Genomic DNA, 15,010 nt, shown 5'->3' on the forward strand with positions numbered 1-15,010 from the left:
TATTTCTTGTGGGTAAATACCAAGTAGAGGAATTGCTGAAGGATGAATTTATTAGGCAGGGAGAGCTTTGTGAGAATAAGAGAGTCATCATGATAGCAATGTTTGGAGAGTGAATTTGGTTACTTAAGAGCCTTAGAAAAGTTGCATTTTGGTTTAAACAAGAAAGTATTTGACTGAGTACCAATAAACCAGGCTACCATTAGTAGTTTGGGGTTCCAATTAGCCACCTTACCTCAAACCTTTGCATTTCTAACGGGTTTGATAGGACCAGTAGTTCTCAATTTCAGTTTAGGATGTGTATCAGAATCATTTGAGAAATTAGTGAAAAAATATATACAGATGCCTGGACCTAAGAGATAAGAGTGATACATTTAGAATCTCTGAAAGTGAAACTTGGGCATGTAGATATATTTAAATTTTCTTAGAGTTTCTTTTATAGCAAATCAGACAAGTGCTTTTCAGATGTTAACCCTTTCATGACTCATGTGGTATATAGCGCCCACCTGCATTTTCCTCCTCTGGGGTTTATTGGGCAACTGCTTTCCCATTAATAGTGCATACCGTTGTCAGGAGGGGACCTGTATAACTGGTTGAAACAGAAGAAAGGGTCATGTGCTGCACCTCTGATTTTATCAAACTTTTGCCTTTTTTTTTTTTTTTTTTTTTAACACTCAGGCATATATAATATTTTTTTTTATTAAATGTTTTACTGGGAGATGAGTCTTGTAAGTGTATTTCTGGATTTCTATGTATGACGTATTGCATTAGGCAAATCTGCTGCACAAGACCTTTTTAAACTGTTGAAGAGCAAAGTTGTCAGCTTGAGGACTGAGGTGCGCCTGACCCAAGCCATGGTATTTTCAATAACCTCATATGCATGTGAAAGCTGGACAGTGAATAAGGAAGACCGAAGAAGAATTGACGCATTTGAGTTGTGGTGTTGGAGGAGAATACTGAAAGTGCCATAGACTGCCAAAAGAACCAATAGATTTGTTTTGGAAGAAGTGCAGCCAGAGTGCTCCTTGGAGGCCAAAATGGCCAAACTTCGTCTCTCATACTTTGGACATATTGTCAGGAGGGTCTAGTCACTGGAAAAGGATACCATGTTTGGTAAGGTGGAGGGTCAGAGAAAAAGAGGAAGACCCCCAGCGAGATGAATTGGCCAAGTGGCAGATCAATGGGCTCAAGCGTGGCAACAATTGTGAGGTTGGCCCAGGATCGGGCAGTGTTTTGTTCTGTTGTGCATAGGGTCGCTATGAATTGGTACCAACTCGATGGCACCTAACAACAATGAAAATGTGTTATTTTGGAGTCCTGGTGTGACACTGTGGTTTAATATGGTGGATTGCAATGTCAGTTTGAATCGCAAGGTTGGCGGTTCAAACTCACCAGCCACTCCTTGGAAACCCTGTACAGGGTTGCTATGGATCAGGACCTACTCGATGGTACACCACACATGTATTATTTGGAGTCCTGGTGTGATGCTGTAGGATAAGCACTTCTAACTACGAGGCTGGTTGTTCAAATCCAACAGCCACTCCACAGAAATCCTGTACAGCGTTAGAACCAACTAGATGTCACTTAACACCAGCATTATTTGGAATTTGCCTTTCTTTTGATGATTTTGTTGTCTCCTGAATTCCCTGAGTTGTATGCATCTGTCAAAGAATACAGAAGGCAGTGCAGAGTCTAAAGGGACATATGTGTCCCATATTATTTCACCCCCAGAATCCAGAGTAACAAGTGTGTCTCACATAATCGTACTCCAGAGCTGATAGGAACATATGTATGCCACATAATTTTACCCTAAGAGTCCCTGAGTACATTGTGTTCTACATGATATGTACTCAAATCCATATTTCATAACAACTTCAGAAGTGCTCCTTGATTCAGCATGCCTTCCATTAATGAAAGCACATCAATAAAATATTCAAAGTGAGATACACTTGGGTCATGAAAGAGTTAATTTGGCTGTGAATCATCAGGGACTCTAAAATGTCAATTCTGATCCAACAGGTCCAGGATGGGGTCAGAGATTCTTCATTTCTAACAATCTCCTAGAGGAACCCAGATCCATGATCCACACTATGAATAGAATCAGTTGTTCCAGCTCTAATCTTTGTGGTATTCTATTAAGCACATAGAAACTTCTGCCCACACTAGAAGGCACCATGTGCTTACTACGTAAGTGTTGCTTTGTTGAGCTGTTGCCTTCTACTGCTGTGAGTGCAGAGATGTTTCCTGGCAAGACTCTTCAGAAATTGCTCTTTTCTAGCAAGCCACACATAGCCCAGCTTGTTCTTCTGCTGATCCGTTTAAGCCATTCAGTTTCTCCTGAAACACTGCCCAACTCACAAAAGAAAATGCCAGTCTTCAAGGGAAGCAAAGTTCTTCAGAAATAACAAGATGCAATCATGACAAAATCATGGAAGTGTATCCATCGTCTAACATATGTGCTTAAAAAAATACACCAGTGATGAGAACAGCAAATATGCTCACAAGCTAACATTTAATGTAACAATAAGTGCAGCTAATGTTTGAGTGTTATCCTTTGCTAGACCTTAACCCCCTTTGCATTAATTAAGTCATTTCAATTAAGTCATTTGATTTCTATGTTATAAAAAAATTCAGGAATAAGCAACTTGTAAGCAGAAAGCTAACAAAAGAAAATGCCAAAATTCTGTCAAAATATAAAAAAGTCTATGTGTGTAGAATCTTCCAGACTGACTAATAATTAACGGCTACTGCTGACTGAAACTGTACGAAGGTTCTAAGTGACTTCATTCTAATGTTTGAAAGGTCAGGAGCAGACACTCAAGTGTACATACTTTGCTATGTCATTTCCCCAAACCCTTGCTTTCGTACGTTGATTTAAGGCAACTTGCTTTTAGTGAATGATGATGCTGAGGAACATTTATGATTGTTTGTGGTGGTACAACAGTGGTTCTCGATTAGGGTTGATTTTGTTTCTCAGGGCACATTTGGCAATGTCTGGAGGCATTTTTGGTTGCCATAATGTGGCTGAGGGGGCTTGATTCTGGTATCTCGTGGGTGGAGGACAGGAATCGTACTAAACATCCTGCAATGCACACAACAGAGAAGAATCTAGTCTAAAATATAACAGTGTCAAGGTTGACAAACACTGTTGTAGTTGCTGTTACTTTCTGTCAAGTCAATTCTATCCTCATGTGTGGGGAGTAGAACAGGGCCCCACAGTTTTCACAACTGTGACCTTTCAGAAAGATTGCCACGCCTTTCTTAGGATGCATCACCAAGTGGGCTGGAACTGCCAACTTTCAGCTAGTAGTCAGGGGGTTAATATTTGTACCACCCAGGGATCCTTGAGAAGTCCTACATCAACAAGATTCTACAAGGACAGTAAGAACTAGAGGGAAGTTTGAATTATAAACTTTTAAAGTTGAAATTTAATACAGATAGAGTACTCCTAACGAATAAGTAGCATAGTGCCTTTGGCAGTGACCCGTTAGAATCACTTTAGAGCATGTTGTTCCTATGTTGTTGCTGGCATGGTGCTGCGTTTCAAAATAATTTGTTCCATTAAAGTAGGTTAAACGTTGCCTGTGTGATCGTGCTAGGTCTACCTTTAGTTTGCTTTTTGCATTCACCAACTAAGCATCTGCTATTAGCAAGCCTCAGAGACAAACAGAGAATAAAAGTAACAGTTCAAACCCACCAGCTGCTCCTCAGAAACCCTATACAGATTTGCCATGAGTCCTAACCAACCCGAGGCACTTAACACCAAGAACCACTACAGGGAAAAGAAAAAAAAATCACGAACTAAACCCAATCCAGATTGAAGCAAATGAACAATTGAAAAGGTTGTCAGAGAAGTACCAGGAAAGAGAGGCACAGGTGTAGGGCTCAGTTCAGAGAAGGGACTGAGGGAGGAAGGGAGAGGATTCCCTCCTTGAGATGGCAGCAAAGCTGAGGCTTGCAGAAGTGGGTCAAGAAGTAGGAGACTGGAGTTCGGATGGATGGAACTGCTAGTGTAAACATGCCGTCTGTTTCTCAGGACAGCACAAACCACAATAAATATAATAAGCAACAATTGTGGAACTAAAATTCGGACCCCAGACGTGTTCTAAGCGTCTTGCCTGAGTTAACTCAGTTAATTCTCATTGAGTCCTATGAGGTAGGTACTATTTAGTCTCAATTTATGAATGAGGAATCTGTGGCATAGAGTAGTTCAAGAAACTTATGATTGCAGGTGGGATTCAAACTCCCTTCTTGTGGCTCTAGAGACTGAACTCTTAACCACTACCTTCTACTACTTTAAGAGAGCCGGAAGATATGGCAACTCTCTTCAAAAAAGGCTATGAGCTACGAGGTGTAACTAGTGTTAATGTAAGAAGCCCAGTAGACTTTGAGTGGAAGTCATCTGCCTTGTAAGACATGCTCTTAGGATGAAGATGTATCTCCAGACCATGAATGACCACGTTCTGTTGGATCATCCACAGATATCTCTCTCTCCATTTCCATCTTGTTACAGGCAGCTCGTTCCAGTATTTTTGCATCTAGATTACATCTGTCATGATCTTTCTTTTCATTTCCTGTATTCTTTTAGACCACATCCCTCTAGCCTCAGTCAAACCAGTTTTCATCAACCCTGAGTGTTCAGAGACATTACCAAAACCAAACCAAACCCATGGAGTTGAGTCCAACTCTAGTGATCCTATAGGTCAAAGTGGAACTTTCCTATAGGGTTCCCCAGGTTACACTCTTTATGAAAGCAAACAGCTACATCTTTTTCTCATGGAGTAGCTGGTGGGTTTGAACCACTAACCTTTTGGTTTGCATCTGAGTAGTTAAACACTGTGCCACCAAGGCTCTTTTCAGAGAAGGTTCTTCTGAAACCTTAGGTGTTAAATGCTGATGAGTCAGTTCTGACTCATAGTGACCGTGCATAGAATTCCTGAAGAGTAGATGATGGTGAGTTTGAACCACTGACCTTTTGGTTCAAACTGACCTTGAAGTTGAGTGCTTATCCTACAGCACCACACCAGGATTCTTCAGAGAGGGTTGTTGTTGTTGTTAAGTGCCATTGAGTCAGTTCCAACCAACAGGGACCCTGTATAGGGCTTCTGAGGAGTGGGTGGTGAACTTGAACCATCGACCTTGTATGTCAAACTGGCTTTGAAGTCCAGTACATTAACCCACAGCACCACAACAAGATTCCTCAGAGAGGGTAGAACCTTGACTAATGCCCTTGAATCCCTGCCTCACTAGCAGGGGTGGAATCAATGAAGAACACTCTTTAAACACTCCTTCTTCCAGTTAACACCCAAGCCACATTTTCACATGGACTCTACCAAGATAGGAGAGAACGATCAGATGTCAGTAGAAAATCGAGATAATTAACCCCCAGCACTGCACTGACCCAAGGACCTCTGGTAGCGTAGTGGTTACGAATTGAGCTACGAACCCAAGGTCAGCAGTTCGAAACTACCAGCCGCTCCGCAGGACAAAGATGAGGCTTTCTAACATCAACAACTGCACTGACCCACCCATCGACTAATACCACCATGCTTTAGAACGAGGAATGGTCAAGAATCAGCTGAGCTCCCCAACTCTGAAGGTATTTGATTTCTTCCAGCTTTAAGAGACTATAATTCTAAACCCCATGACTCACAGGAAGATGGCATAGTAGGTGAGAGTCCAAGGTTGGGTCTGTGACCTTAAGCAAATCACATAACCTCTCTGAGTCTCACACTGAGCAATAATAGTAGTAAAATAATCATAGTTTACTCATTGGGTTGTTTGCGGTTATTGATGTTTTGTTGTTAAGTGTCATTGAGTTAGTTCTGATTCATAGTGACCCTGAAAGATCCACGGGTGGGTCTGAATCACCAACCTTGTGTTTAGCAATCCAGTGCTGAGTCTATAGCACCACACCATGACTCCAAAATAACAAGACTTGGTTCAGTGACTTGTTAGAGGTAATGCAGGAAAAACGTTTTACAGACGGGCACATGGAGCACTCAATAAATGTTTGGTTTTATTATCTATTATTAGATTATAAAGCAAGAAAAGAACAATTTATAGAAAAAAACTACATGGTGTATATGCTTAGAAAACAATGAAAGATTATATACTTACTGGGGTACAAAGGAAAATGAATATTTTACACATATGTAATTTTCAAAACAGCTTTTACAACAGGCCTTTATCTTTTGTATATTTTTAAAAGGTAAGAGTAATTTTAAAAAAACCAATGTCATGGCTACTTTTCACTTTTTCTTCCAAAATTTCACTGCCAATCAATATCTCCTATTTAAAAAAGGGCTGGAGAGAGTTAACACCCGCAAGCTGCCTGGTTCGGTGGCATAAGACACCGTTCTAAAGAAGCTATATTTAGTTACGGGATTGGCCCTTGGCCTTCACAATGAAAAAGGGTTTTCATGTGTCCAAGCTTGTTTCTTGTCTGAGCAACACACTTCTTGAAAAACAGTGTTTAGTTTTGTTTTTGTGTACATCTGACTGGCTTGTTTTTCAAACCCTGCCCTATCTATATCTAAGATTCTGGGATTACCTCAAGAAAACTACCCCCATCACTGGAACACTAGGGAAGAAGCGCATTTCTTAATGAAGAGAGAGAAATGCAATTCTATTTAAGAATTACAGAATCAGTCTACTGTTTTGTTTTAAAGAAATACGCCTGTCTTGAAGGTAATAAGCGTCAAGCACAGAGCCAGGGGAAAGTTCAGAAGATAGCTGCCTCACACATCAGCTGGACTAGGGATCCTGCGACTACAACTCTGGTTCTCAGTCTGCTTACAGCCTTGGACACACCAAACCACTCCCAGAGTTGACACTTCTGTAAGCAACACAGAATGAGGATCCCACCAGTGGGCTTCCACCTCTGCTTATTGAGGACTACTGGGAACCACACCCGGCCATTATGAATGCTCTCTCTCCCTTGTCTCTGTGCTACGTGTGTTCCTTTCCTTCTCAATAACTGCCTGCCACTGGGACAGCATTCACATTTGATTATTTGGTGTGCTCTGAGTTGGCAAAGGGTCTGGCACAGAGATGTGACTCAGAAAAAGAAATCAACAGTGAGCCAACTGAAGGAACCACCGGATTCACCGTTTTCCTCATCCAATTTGGATTTTCTCTTTTTCTTCCAGGCTCTTGCCCTCTGTGTCCACTCTGAAATCAAAATGTCAGATACTTCGATTGTGGCCAGCGAGTCTTTTTAAAAGTCTGAGGGTGGTTCCATCCCCTACCCACCCCAGCACTTCCCCCTTAAAGCTGTGTCCTGACTTTAATATCAGCACTGGACTACGAACCACAAGGCGGCAGTTCAAACCCACCAGCTTTTCCTCGGAAAGCTTATACAGGGCCGCTATGAGTTGGAATGAACTGGACTGCACTTAACAACAACAACAAAAATGTTAGAGATCATCACCAAAATCTATGAAATCACCAAGTCACTCTGATAAAGAGAAAAAAGTAGTTCTTAAAGGATGATGGTGTGGCGCTGTAGCATGAGCATGGGCCACAAGGTCAGTAGTTCAAACTCAGCAGCCGCTCTCCAAAAACCCTATACAGGGTCGTTCTGAGTCAGAACCCACTCTAGAGCACTTAACAATAAGGAAAGGTGGTTTCTAGGGCAGCAGAGTGGTGTGTGTGTGCGCGCGACAGAGAAATTTTATATAACACAGGATACTTTTTATTCTAATTCAGACATTGAAAAGACCTTCATTTATACTGAGGCCTAAGACTGGGCAGCCAAGATAAAGTGACCACGCCTGGTCTTTCTTGGAAGAAAGAAAAAGGTACTTGGATCCTAGAGTCGGGGCAACCTCCTGCTTCCCCAAATCCCCGCCCCCTCCCCCTACACACTCTGGGCGATGCGCCACCACGGGGCACTCATCCCCCGATGCACTCAAGTTCAGCCTTCGTGTACAGTGTGGCAGATAACTCAACATCAGCCCCGGAAGACCGAGACTGGGTCCACACCTAGTCGCCCCGGGTGCTCCTGTACATTTCACTGAGCCTCAGAGAAGGATTACACCACTTAACACTTTCTGGTTTTGAAAAGACGAGGGCGCTGCAAATCCTTCCCCAGCAAGAGCCTGATCAAGGCAACGGATTTTTTAAAAAGAATGGGAAAAAAAAAAACCCAAAAAACCCTCCTCCAAGGTTGACAAATTCCCCCACCCACCCACATCCCCTGACCCCTAAACTCCCTTAGGAGGCCTCCCCCTGCGAGCAAGCTGGCACTGGGTTGGCCGCTTACAGAACTGCAAGGACAGGCGCTGGGCGGCTTCGCATCCCCGGAGCGCCCACCCCGATCGGTGCCCCTCGGTGGGGAAATGCCACTTACCCCACGACCGAGATCATCATGGCAGCCACCACCAGGTAGTTGGTCTGGTAATACAGCAGGTTGCTCACCACGCGGTTGTTCCATTTGGAAATGTCCTTGAAATCCGGCCGGGCGAAGCGGTCAGAACCCGGGAAGAAATCGTCCCAGCTGCGCAGCGGGGCGATCTGCACGTCCATGTCTCTCGGCTTCGCCTTCTTCTCTTTCGGAATCTGGTGGCGGCGACAGCGGCAACCGATCAGCTGTGCTAGGTTAAAGAAATGACAGAGGCTGGGGCTGGGTCGGCTTTGAGGTTGGTAGACAGAGAAGCAAAGGAAACTAGAGGCGGGCGGGCGGTTTTGCTTTTCTTTACTTCTTAAATGGCTCAAAGTGATTGGTTAGAGAGAAGCAAGAGCCCCTACAAGAGCCAGAAGCAAACTGCAGAATTTGAAATCAAACAACACAAAGCAACCGGCGGAAATCGCCTGTGTGAAGTGAAGTCGTAATGTCTTCTCTAGCAGTCGGAATAAAACCTGCCCCCTTTGAAATAGTCTTCTGAGTCTTAGCCTAGGGATGTGTTCTATAAGTTTAGGAAATATTTTTGGGAGCTTTCAAATGCCAATCTAAGAGAAGTGGAATGGATGGACAGGTTTTGAAAATGAACAAGTTACTAGTCTTTGCACATCTGAATGGAATTCTCATGTGTTTTCTGATTCATCATGAGTCTCACTGTGGGTAAAATCAGATAGGCAAAGTGGAAAAGAGGGTGGTGCAGAGAGGAAGGGCTGGTTTGCTGTTTCACTTCTCTTTGTTCTCTATCTCTGTTCTCTAGGGACAGAATTATTGACCTGCGGTGCCATTCTCATAAAATGGGCACGACTGGGCACTGCAGTCCAGGGAAGGACATGGACACACTGTTTCTATTTAAAAATTAATCATTGTCTGCAATGACCTAATTGTTTTTGCACCAGTATATTTTGGGGCAGAAACACTTACTTCATTTTAAAAGAGCACTCTTAGTTTTATCCCTTTATTTGAGGACAACTTTCACTAAGAGAGCACAACATTTTAATATTTAGTGATGGCTTTGCATCCTAAGAAGAATTGGTAAGGGATGCACACTACTTGTAAGTTTCTGATAAGGATCTCAAAGCCCTTCTTTTGTCTTCTTCAAGGGCTTTGCTTTCAGTTGCTTGGGGGCAGGGGTAGTGAGTTGTTACAGTCCTGTGGCAGGCAGTATTCTTAATCTGCAAATGGTACTTTTCTAATATAATTTTTTTTTTTTAATTTGGAAAGCAATAACATCTCGCTAGCTGTAGGATAAGCACTGGACAGCTAACCACAAGGTCGGAAGTTCAAACCCAGCAGCTGCTCTGAGGGAGAAAAATGGGACTTTCTGGTCCCATAAAGATTTACAGCCTCGAAAACCCTATGTTGTTGTTGTTAAGTGCCATCGAGTTGGATCTGACTCATAGTGACCCTGTATAGGGTTTCCAAGGCACAGCTGGTGGGTTTAAACTGCTGACCTTGTGGTTAGCAGTCCAGTTCTTATCCTATGGCACCACACAAAAATCCTCATATAGGTTCATTATTAGAATCTATTAGATGGCAGGGACTTGAGTTTGCTACAATCCTCAGAAACCCTTTACAGGGTCAGTATGAGTGCCGTAGGATAAGGATTGTACTGCTAACTGCAAGGTTGGAGGTTCAAACCCACTAACTGCTCCTTGGAAACCCTATTCAGTGTTGCTATGAGTCAGAAATGACTCCGCAGTACTTCACAACAAGTTGGAACAAACTCCATGGCACCTAACAATAACTGGATTGCACCTCAAGGTGAAGAAAAAAAATCCTCACAACTAGACCCATAGATAACATCATGATAACAGACAAAAGATTGAAGTGGTCAGACTTCATTTTGCTTAATCTACAATGGAAATAACGGTCAAGAAATCAAATGACTATTCCATTAGGCAAATCTGTTACACAAGTTCTCTTTATAGAGTTAAAGAACAAAGAAATAAATTATACCTCATCCAAGCCAGCTGTGCTGTCTTCAATCACCTCATATGCATGTGTCATGAATAAGGACAAGGAATAAGGAAGACTGAAGAAGAATCGATGCATGTGACGTATGGTGTTAATAATGAGTACTGAAAGTACCGCAGACTGACCAAAGTACAAACAAATCTGTGTTGAAGAAGTACAACCAGAATGCTCCTTAGAAGCAAGAAGGGGGAGACTCAGCCTCTTGTTCTTTGGACTTGTCGTCAGGAGGGAGCAGCACCTGGAGAAGGAGGACCTGTGGGGTGCGGGGAGAAGACCCCCAATGGGCTGGATCGACAGAGTGGCCGCAACAATGAGCTCAAATCTAGCAAATGTGAGGCTAGTACAGGACCAGGTGGTGTTTCTTTTATCGTGCTTAGGGTGGCTATGGGTTGAAACCAACTCGATTGTTACTGTTGTTAAGTACCGTGGAGTTGGTTCTGACTCATAGCGACCCTGTACAGGGTTTCTGAGGCTGTAAATCTTTACAGGAGCAGAACGCCTCATCGTTCTCCTGCGGAACAGCTGGGAGTTTCGAACTGCCGATCTTGAGGTTAGCAGTCCGATTCGTAACCACTATGCTACCTAAAAATAACAACAACACAAAGTCTAGAAGACAAAAAATTAATTTTACTGTGATGATTCAGAAAGCAGTTAAAGCTTATAAGGCCTCTAAGAAATCCCTACCATCATGGATAGTTATGAAAGTTCAGTTAACTATGAATTAGTGCTAACGACATATATACTTAGTGCTGGCTTTGGAATCGAATTTAGAAGGTGAAAATGCTCTTGAGCTCTAGATTTCCTTGATTCTGGAAAAATGAGGGCGTTTAAATTCAGAGAAAGCAAATTAAGAGTCCCAGCTCCTTTGTAACTCTGTTGAGGTGACTTTAGGGAAGTTACTTCATCTTTCCTGGCCTCAGTTCTTTCATGTGTAAAGTGAAGTTAATAATAACATCTGATAAATAGTAAAGCATAAGTGAAACTATGTATATGAAACGCTCAGAAGTTGGTATGCACTAAGCGCTTCATATACATAGGCATACCAAGTGCTCACAGCTGGGACATTACTATTATTGATTATAATCCAGCTCATAATTCATCTGCAAACTATCAATAGTGCTTTAACCTGATTTGTTTTCTCTGCTCTTATAAGAATCATGTTTGCTCTTTAAAATGTTTTTCTCGATTTTGTTGCAATTTTATTTTTGTAATTGTGTCTGCTTGAACATAACCTCTTAACTGGGAAAAAAAAAAAAAAGCAAAAAGGTTGCAAAGGCTAACAGGTATGTTTGAAACATTCTTTGAAGGGCAATTGTTATTGTTGTTACATGCCATCAAGTCAGTTCTGACTCATAGCAACCCTCTATAGGGTTTCTGAGGAGCAGTTGGTGAGCTTGAACCACCAGCCTTGTAGTTCAAACTAACCTTGTTGTCTAGCACATTAACCCATAGCGCCACACAGGAATCCTTGAAAGGACAATGTTGTTAGTTTGTTGTTAAGTGCTGTCAAATCAATTCCTACCCCATAGCAACCTGGTATAGGGTTTCCAAGGAGTGGCTAGTGAGCTTGAACCCCCAGCCTTGCAGTTCAGATGACTTTGCAGTCCAGTGCATTAACCCACAGTGCCACACCAGGACTAGGGGTAACAAACTAAGAAGGAGGCAGCCCTGCCCCGCCTTCAAGGATCTTGCAATACAGTGAAAAGTAACTTACATACACGATTTGTTGTTACTGTTAGGTGCCATTGAGTCAGTACCAACTTATAGTGACCCTATGTACAACAGAATGAAACACTGCCCATTCCTGGGCCAACCTCACAATTGTTCCCACACTTGAGCCCACTAATGCTGCCACTTTGCCAATCCATCTTGCTGTGGGTCTTCCTCTTTGTCTCTAACCTTCCGCTTTACCAAACATGATATCCTTCTCCAGTGATTGGTCCCTCCTAACAATATGTCCGAAGTATGAGAGACGAAGCTTAGCCATTCTGGCCTCCAAGGAGTACTAAAAAGAGATGTGCCAAGACTTGGTGGTCAGTTACAGGAAGTAGGATGTGGAGGAAATCCCCAGGGCTTAACAGTTTCAAGAAGTGCTGTGAGCTAGCTGAGTCAATGACCCTGGTTAAGGCCAGAATGAGAGTCAGTAGGATCCCGCACCTGTTAGATCAGTGAGCAATAGGAGCTGTGTGATCAAGGATATTCTAGTTCTAACTGCTCAACACTGCATGGCTGAAAGCTGTCAAGTGTGTATTGGCATCAGTATGATTATTCATTGATGTCAGACCGTTGGTATCCTGTTTGACTCATAAGAGCCCTTAACAACAACAACAGCAAAACTTACTTCAGTGTATTTTTCTGTCTTTGTTTAAACCTCCAAAAACCCACTAACGTCCAGTTGATGCTGAGTCATAGGTATCGTACAGGACAGAGTAGAATTGTCTAGTAGTTTCTGAGGTGGTAATCTTTACGGAAACAGACTGCTATATCTACCATGTCTGTCTCTCACAGAGTAGCTAATGAGTTCAGACTTTCAGTTAGCAGCCAAGCTCTTTAACCACTGAATTACTAGGGCTTCATTGTTTAAACCTCCAGGGAGATTTAAAAAGAGTTTTAGACATGAAAAAGACCATATAAAACTGTCCAAAGCATGAGCCCCTTCTTCTTCCCAAAATGTTAATCACGTTTCTTTTTCTGGTTGGATTATGGGAGCTTTATTATTATTATTTTTTTTATCTTCATGCACATTTCTGTCTTTCTCATCATATTGTTTTAAATAAAAATGAACACACATTGAGTCTTTCCTTCATTCCAGTTACTGTTTGAAATGCCATTGGAAGCAGCTGTTTGTCACTGTTCATTCCGGGGTATCAGGTTCACTGTAGAAGCCTTCCTGGGGCTTTTGTGCCCCAGTTTGTACCAAATGGTGTGGCACTGTGGGTTAATGTGCCAGACTACAAAGCCATTTGAACTGCAAGTTCGGCAGTTCAAGCTCACTAGCTGCTCCTCGGAAACCCTACACAGGGTCACTATGGTCAGAATCCACTCAACGGCACTTCACAACATGTCAGTATAGCAGCATCAGTGAAGGGTCTAGTACTTTATGGTATGTGCCATTTGAAATGAAATAAATGTTCCTCTTGTATGTCCTGGCGCTTTTATGATTGGCAAGGGCAGGGATTTCTAAACAATCTGTCTGAGTCTGTGGGAGGACCCGGTGTCATCTCTCAAAATACCATCACTGTGAGTCAGGGTTGGGGTGTTAGTCCCAAGACACATACACAGTGTCAGGTGGCTTTGCAGACCTCTTCATGGGCCAACTGTGTTCTATCTCTGGGTCCCAGCTTCTTTCCCTGTGGAATGAGTTGGGGACTAGGGGATTCTTAATCTGCCCGCTGCTGTTTATGCTAACTGCCAATTATCAAAGTGTTGCCTCAAAGCGCCAGTAGCGTAGTGGTTATGAATCAGGCTGTGAGCCTTAAAGTCAGTGGTTCGAAACTACCAGCTGTTCCATGGGAGAAAGATGAGGCGTTCTGCTCCTGTAAAGATTTACAGCCTCAGAAACCCTGTACAGGGTCGCTATGAGTCGGAACTGACTCCACAGCACATAACCATCACCAGCCAACCAGCCCATAGGGGCCTGTTTTGAGAAGTTAGGTTTTAACCTCAGTGGTCTCAGCAAGCAAGGAAAAGAGATTTCTGGATTGAAGTTGAGACATACTTGTCTGACCCAGAAAGAGGGTCTCTTGCTATGGAATGTGGAACGTGAACACTCTCCTAACCCTGTTTTGCCTGACACTGATTTTTAGTGCATTGAATGCCACTGAAGTGAAATTGAGACTATAAAAGGGCAAGGCTTCCTGAAGAATCAGTGAAGAATAGAACAAAACCCCCCAAAGCCCACTGCCGTCGACCTGATTCCAAGTCAGTGACTGTATGAGATAGAGTAGAACTGTTCCCTAGAGCTTCTGAAACTATAAATCTTTACAGGATCAGGCAGGCTCGTCTTTCTCCTGTTGAGCGACTGGTGGGTTTGAACTACTAACCATGTAGTTAGCAGCCCAACACATACGGAACCCACTAGGATACCAAGGGTCCTGGAATACAACAAAGAGACAATTAAATAGCACAGTTTATTAGCAGCAGCGGTATGAGGGGCCTTCAAAAAGTTCATGAAAAAATGGAATGAAAACATGTATTTACTGAATATCCCCCAGACTTTATACGAATATATGCTCTTTCTGTGGTTCTCAAAGTTAATTGAACTGCATAGTCATCCAAGCCCTTTGCTGCTGGTCAGGGATGAGGTTTGAAAGTTTGCTTTGTAGTAAGTTCCCACGTGGCACTGATGTGGTTTACTGCTGTTGGTTGCCATAGAGTCAACTCTGACTCACAGTGTGATGGAGCAGACCTGCCCCACGGGGTTTTCTTGACTGGAATCTTTATAGATTACCATATCATTATTCCTCTGAGTCACTGGGTGGGTTTGAACTGTCAGAACAAGGGCTCATTCATCAAAGAGCTGATTGGGGCTATATTTTGATCAGTGCATTTTACAGTCCTCAGTCTTACAAGATGATTATTATCTTGTTTCATCATCATCCTCATCCCACTGTAATCGAGTTGATTCCGACTCCT

At 42.7% G+C, this 15,010-nt stretch overlaps 1 protein-coding gene across 1 annotated transcript in view; it reads right to left on the reverse strand.

Annotated features, from left to right (window-relative positions):
* Positions 1-8,622, reverse strand: part of ARL6IP5 (ADP-ribosylation-like factor 6 interacting protein 5) — a 28,084-nt gene extending 19,462 nt beyond the window's left edge. The window contains exon 1 of the mRNA XM_006865632.1: positions 8,351-8,622. Coding sequence (XP_006865694.1) covers positions 8,351-8,526 — 176 coding nt within the window. The 5' untranslated portion in view covers positions 8,527-8,622. The remainder of the gene's footprint in view (positions 1-8,350) is intronic.
* Positions 8,623-15,010: the final 6,388 nt, after the last annotated feature.

This window comes from Chrysochloris asiatica, unplaced genomic scaffold, assembly GCF_000296735.1.
Source record: "Chrysochloris asiatica unplaced genomic scaffold, ChrAsi1.0 scaffold00080, whole genome shotgun sequence".
Taxonomy (NCBI): domain Eukaryota; kingdom Metazoa; phylum Chordata; class Mammalia; order Afrosoricida; family Chrysochloridae; genus Chrysochloris; species Chrysochloris asiatica.